Raw genomic sequence first — 6,803 nt, 5'->3', positions numbered from 1 at the left:
TCAGTGATGCTGAGCTGTACATTCAATACAGTTTTACGTAGGTAATGTACATGTCTGGTGTGTTATTGCTGCGCTTTTAGAAGCATAACTTTAGCTCTGCACACACATACTAACGTCTGCATTGATGGGGAAGCATCAGTTGGGAAATGGTACCCCCTTTGCTTCTTCTCTTCAGTGGGAAAGGCAGGGTCGGCTTCTCCTCTTCTCTAGGGGTGGTTAGACAGTAATCAACCCACTGAGGACTGGGTCATGTGAGGCCACTCCTATTTCTTTTCTTCACTGTGGGACGGGGGCTACTCTGGCATCTCACCGGAGGGAAAAGAGGTGTTGGGTTCATCCAAAGGGTGAGTGCAAGAGCACCAGGAATCTTGTCTTTACTGGCAATTTTTGGGAAATCGCCAACTCTTGCATGAACACCAGCAGAGCTGCACCATGCTACTTCTACAGTGGGAGATTTAAATAAACTCTGATATAGTGGAAGCCATGAAGGAACACACATAGGAAAACTGGGTGTACCATGAATGGAGGGAGATGTTTGAGCACAGGTGTCTATACTACCCTTGTTCGAGTGTCTATACTACCCTTGCCCACCACCACCCCCTGCAACAATTACCCATTGTTGCCATCACCTGGACAGCTGCACCAGTGGGAGCAATGGTGGGACTACCAGCTCACACCAGTGCCTTGTCTACACTAGCGGGTCTACCATTGCTATAGCAATGCTTGGAACTTTAGAGGGAAAAGATCTTTTCTAAACAAGGGCACAGAAGGGGAAGCATGTATGAGTGGGAGATGACTGTGTGACTCAACAGGGATGAGGACAGTGGGGATGGGTGTCTCAAGTAGCAGGCATAGGGGAAATGAACACAAATGGACATGACCTTAAGGGGCGGAGTGGAAGTCTCCACTGTGAGGCATGCACAAACTGAGCAACACAAGGAGATTAGGAAGCCACTGTAGACCAATTATGATTCTGTTGTCTTAGTGGGGTAAAGAGCAACTAGCACCTTCCTACCAAATATCCCCTAGTTCAGTTCATAACTCCTCTTGTTTGTGACTTATTTGAGTTGTATCAATAGCAATATCGGTGTAGTGAGATAGCTCTCATAAATGGGGATCATCAAAGACAAACTGGTTGGAAACTCAAAGGAGCATCTCTCTCCAGAAAGCAAGAGAGAGGGGAGCTGGGAAATCAAACAACAAAGGGGAGGCTACATTTGCTTTACCTGAAAATATTTCCTAGTGCCATCGCTTCTAGCTCCACTGTGGTTTGTGAGAGTACAGAGGAGCTGAGAGAACTGATTTACAAATATTGCATTACAAAACATGATGCCATTGGCAGAATAAAGGATCAAATCTCTATTATATGCAGTGTAGTTGTAGCCCTGTGGGTCCCAGGATAAGTAGTTGGTCCAATAAGAGACATTACCTCACCCACCTTGTCTCTCTGATCGCTTTTAGTCAGTCAGCTCTGGTGAAGCCATGACAAGTAACCCGGCCTGAGCTGAAGTTTTCTCCTGGTTGCTCTACAGCCCTCAGCCAGCCCCGCAGGCCGCCAGCTCTCCAGGTGCTCGTCCCGCCCACTTCCCCCAGGCTCGCAGGACACGTTACTCGATGAACCAAGGGCCCTCCTCACCCACAGGCGCTGGAAATGAGGCGCTTCGGAGCGGGGCCGTCACACCTGCTGCCCCTGCCAGGACACGAGCCCTAGCGCCAGGCGTGCCCCGGCTCCTCGCACCTGCGAGCGGCGCTGGCGGAGGCTAACAGCGGGGGGAGAGCCCCGGCCAGCGCATGGCGCACACGAAACAGCCCCTGCAGCGAGCGGCGCCTCCCAGGGAACGGCTGGGTTAGAGCTGCCAGCACGTGGGGCGCCCTGCGGCCGGGCGCAGCTCATCGCGGGGAAGCGGGGCCCACGCGGCCCTGGAGCCACGCTCTACCCCCGTGTCCTTGCCCTCATCGCTGCCCCCAGCCCAGCCCAGCGGGCGGCCTGGGCAGAGCTCGGCGCGGGGCACGTTGCGCCGCAGGGTGGGGTGCTGGGCTACTGCCCGCTCTGCTCAGAGCCAGCAGCTGCCGAGGGCTGCGTGGCAAGCGGCGCAGAGCGCGCCCCGCCGGAGTCTGGCCAGGGGCTAGAGCGCAGGGCTGGCTGCAGGCTGCTAAGACGCTGCGCCCCGGCTCACTCAGGCCCGCGGGCTTGTCCGGCCTAACCAAGGCCGCCAGCCTCAGACGCGCCCTCCTGGCTGAGCCGAATCCACAAAGCGCTCCCCGGGCGCCAGGCCGCAGCCTCAGACCAGCGAGGGGAGCGCTCCCCCCAGGCCCTCATCTGCCCAGCGCCAGGGGCGGGGGCCGTGCCCTATTTACATGCAATGTATTAGCCAGTGTCCCCGCCCTGGGTTCTGGCAGCGGACAGCTCCTTCTCCTGCCAGCTTGAGGCCAAGCATCAGCGAGCTGCTCTGAAAATGGCCATGCGTTCTCCTGGTGGCTTGCTTGCCCTCCCCTGACTTCCAGAGCAGCACACGCTAGACACCGCAGGCGGGCATTTAACACAGAACCCATTTAAAAACTGATACTAGCGCCTCAGGCTGACGTTAAGCATTAATCACCCTAGTTGAAATATGAGGGCTGCTGGGGGAGCTTTACAGACAAGCTTAGTTACCAAACGATTGCTGGGCGCTCCTTGTAAAGAACCATCAACTTCGGCAATGAATGGTACCGCTATGGGACGATAGTAACCATTAGTGAAGGAAACCCACCAAACCGTATTCGGAGTTACGGTGCATTTAGACAGTTGCAACCGTTCACAGCTGGATTCTTCCGTTGCCCGTATTTAAAAAATAAATAAATAAAAGTTTTGCTTTTTTAATTATGTCTCGCGCCTGCTAATAAATTTAAACATCACTTCACAAGCTGAAATTAGGGATTAATCAGTTACAAATTAGCACCATTTACAACACCGTATCTTCCACTCTTTCCAAACTAGTCAAACCCTGGTAAATAAATAACTGCAGACGCCCCTTTTTCTAGATTAAGGAAAAATATGTCGCCACCATCGGATTTAAAGTATCTGTAAATAGCACAAAGATAAATAAAGGGGCCGGCGTATACCTGTGCAACACCTCCGCAACTTATTTTATTTACAAGCAATCACTTCGGGGTAATGTACACTATATACAGATCTCTTTTCCCTCCAACAAGGCAGAGTGTGTGCAAGTAGCATCCTTTTGTGCAAGTCCCACAGTCCACGGCAAGGGTCCATTTGCAAGGTATCAACTATCGGAGTCCAAATCACTTTTCCCTTCTTCTTGCCTCTTTTCTGGGGACGTTTTGGAAGCTTTATTCCATTTCTGTGCGTTTTCTGACTCCTCCGAAGAGGATCTCTTTTGCCTTCTCCATTTTGCCCGGCGGTTCTTGAACCAAACCTGTCATTGCAATAAATCAAATCATTATAGTAGTAACAAACAACAACATTTTGTTCAGACGGGCACCCCTTTTAGCCCGTATACGCGTCACACCAGTTCTGCGTGGCATGCACATCTTGACTCGATTTGCTTTGGTTCGGTTTAAATGGAAAAGCAGAGTAATTACAATCGGTTAGGTATATTTCAAGTCTAAGGTTTGCCGCGTTTAGAGGGGTGATCGCTTATCGAAATTTGCTAATTATCTGAGTGATGGTTTATTTATCCGAGTGCAGACGGGTACGTTTAAGAGCTAAACGTTTTGCCCCTCTTGTAAACCTGTTGCATGCTCTTCCATCAGCTTGCCTTGGACAACGCGCGGCGATGGCTGCAGCTAGACTAGGAACTGAGACTCAGTTAACTTTTAAATATAAAAGGGGGAAATACCTCCACTTTTTCCTCTCTTAAATGCACCCTCCTGGCCAGCTGTTCCCTGGTGCCCACATCTGGGTATTTAGTTTCCTGGAAGAGGTTTTCCAAAGCTTCCAGCTGCTCGTCAGTGAAGATAGTTCGGTGTCGTCTTTTCCTCCTGCAGTGCAGCTGGTTCAGTAACTGCAGCTCAGTCCGGGACAAGGTGCCCACGTTCATATACGGCAACATCTGGTGGGGCACAGGCGACATCAGGACTGACCCAGTACCCTCGTAGCCTAGAGAGAAGACGACCACACTATTTGCATTGGACGGAGAGATCAAGATCAGATCGCTCCGTTAAAAGCTTGTGCCCCCTTCCCTCTGACATCGACCCACCGACACAACCCGAGATCCCCCTCTGAGCCCGAAACAAAGAACCCCGGTGCCAAACGATCCGAAATTAGAATGGGGCTGAGTGAGACGCGTCCTATAGACAAAATACAGGGCAAGGAATTGGCAGGGTGACAGTACTTCGCTGGGATTCCTAGTCATTTCGGAGAGGCAGGGACCCAAACGCTGTTTACAGCTGGCTCATCAAGCACACAAATAGCCAGGCACCCGCCTCGCGAACAATCTCAATCCGCCCCCCCCCCCCTCCGGGCTCTCCCAGCTGGGTGAGAACGAACGGGCACCTGGGCTCGCTTACCTGTTGCAGGGACGCACGAACACTGCTGCGCGCCCAGAGGCTGCATGGCCCCACAGCACGAAGGACCCACGGGGGACGCCTGCACATGCAGCTGCCCGTAGTAGTAGTTGTTGTAGGCAATCCTAGATCCACTGACCGCGGGCAGATTGGAAGCGGGGGTCACCGCCCGGGAGTAAAATCCGCTGTAATCGGTGCCGTAGAGGGAGTCCCCATGCAGGTTGGAGAACACCACGGGCGCGGCGCTCTGGTGCAGCAGGACCGACTCCTTGCAGCGGGGTCTGGCGGCCAGGATGTTGTCGATGCTGAACATACCAGCAGGCATTACCCGAACTCTGCAGGGGCGGGCAGGGAGGGACGAAACCGAAACTTTCCCGAGACTTTCAAGGGGATCAGAGCGAAAGAAATTGATCTTTTTTCCGAAGGCAGCGTGTGTGTGTGTGTGTGCGTGCGCGCGCTCGCAGGAGACTGCTCTGTAACTTTCCCCCCTCCACTCTCGCCTGTTTACTGGTCTCAACCCAGAGGGCTGCATGGAGTATAATCCATCTGCACTTCTTCCCTTTTTTATACCCAGGCGACGTCATCCTGGATTTAGTTCCTGGTAATAGGCAGATGACAAACAAAACCAGATTTGACTTTATTTTGGGGATGGGGGAGGGAAGAGGTGGAGCTGGGAGAGGGGTACACAAAGGAGTGAAAGGAGCCTGAGCTGTGTATTGAGAATTAATGAAATTAACTTAATCCTTTCCATTAGTGGGACTTTTTTTTTCTTTTCTTTTTTTCTTTTTTTTCTTTTTGTGAAAAGGCCCCAGATTTAGGCTTGATCTCTCCGCTGCACCGGCTAATTGCCCAGGGTAATCTGATTAATGCCATTGTGGAGAAGTGGTTAGCAGCTTCTAGCCCTGTCTATTATGCACCTACTCTCCTCGTGTTGGTTCACATTATTAGGTGTGATTTCCTCTGTCTGCGGCTCAGAGTCATTATTTATGCTTGGATTTGGTTAGGAAACACTTAAAAAAAATCTTTAAAAAGAATTAAACTGCGACACAGTTGCGCCATATTTTGTGCATGGGTGTTTCTGGGATAGGGTTTGGGTCTTGGCTCCTTTGACTCAGAGTAAAGGGGATGCGTAGTGTGCCTTGTTTTCTAAAAGCACAACGCCTTACACAGAATAAATTAACTTTTAAAAAAATTACTTCATTTCTTTGGACAATTGTTCTAAGCATTTAAAAAAACCAAGCAAGGCAGCTATTAATGGCTTTAACAGTGCAGAAACTGAACATTTTAGTAATAATAATCTGTCATCTAAAACACATTGAGTGGTAGGGATTCAGATTTGCTTTTCATTCATTAAGATGCGCTTTTCCTTTTCAAGAAAGAATCATTTATTTTCTATCCTAGAAAACACAGTCTATGGAGCAGCGATTGTACAGTACTGAATTCTGCATGCCCATTACATGTACAGGGCGCGATTTAATTCCCTTAAACTGTTTATTAAAGACGTTTGTCTCTCCTGGTAGCTGGCTCTTGTGATTTGCAGAATAGTTGGTCTGTCACGACTGTCACTAGGAATCCACAGGAGGTAAACTGAACAAGATTAGACTATTTGCCCCATCAACCCTCTATCAAAGAAGGTAGGAAATTGTAAGCATGAAATGAAAACAAGCCATTAGGATCTGTTTACGAGGAACAAATTATTTTTACTCAACAAAGAGTGTACTCATTAATGTTAGGTGAAGCCTACTTGTATCCCTTCCCTTCAGTATTCAACAATTTCAAATTGGATATGAAAGTGATCTAGACCAGGAGGCTATTAATATCAGCAAAGGGCTTGTTTGTTTGAGTTGTTTTGTTTGTTTGTTTTGGGGGGGAAGATCTAGTACTCACTTTTTATTAATAAATCACAATATGATTATTTAGAATGTTTCTTTCATTCAGCTTCTGCTTACTTTGAAGATCACTAATTTTTTCTGGTGTTTAAAAAACAAACACGCACAATTGCAACCAAAATATTTGACCGGAGTCCTGGATGTGAATTCTTACACACGGCGTTTAGATGTGAAGTTCATGCAGATTTCCAAATGTAATGTAAAGTGAAACTATTGCACAGAGGTAAAACCCGTAATTCCCTCGGACTAGATTGGCGCTGCCAGTCATGTTACAAATAGAACAGCATGCTGCAGAATTTCGCTATCTCAATGCTTGTTCACGTATTCGTCCTTGGTGCCTCTACGGAACTGCTTAACACTCCTTAAATCGCAATCTGAAACTCCAGTTTACATGCAGTGCGCTCTGTT

At 49.2% G+C, this 6,803-nt stretch overlaps 1 protein-coding gene across 1 annotated transcript; it reads right to left on the bottom strand.

The window, feature by feature from the left end:
• Positions 1 to 3,263: 3,263 nt before the first annotated feature.
• Positions 3,264 to 4,831, bottom strand: GSC (goosecoid homeobox). The gene is made up of 3 exons (XM_065404398.1): positions 4,510 to 4,831; positions 3,840 to 4,099; positions 3,264 to 3,416 (listed from the first exon to the last, which is right to left on the bottom strand). Exons 1-3 carry the CDS (start codon positions 4,829 to 4,831, stop codon positions 3,264 to 3,266), a joined length of 735 nt encoding a protein of 244 aa, XP_065260470.1.
• Between the last annotated feature and the right edge of the window lie 1,972 nt (positions 4,832 to 6,803).

Source organism: Emys orbicularis, chromosome 4, assembly GCF_028017835.1.
Source record: "Emys orbicularis isolate rEmyOrb1 chromosome 4, rEmyOrb1.hap1, whole genome shotgun sequence".
Lineage (NCBI taxonomy): Eukaryota > Metazoa > Chordata > Testudines > Emydidae > Emys > Emys orbicularis.
Note: the sequence above shows the minus strand (reverse complement) of the source record. Positions and strands in the feature narration are given on the sequence as shown.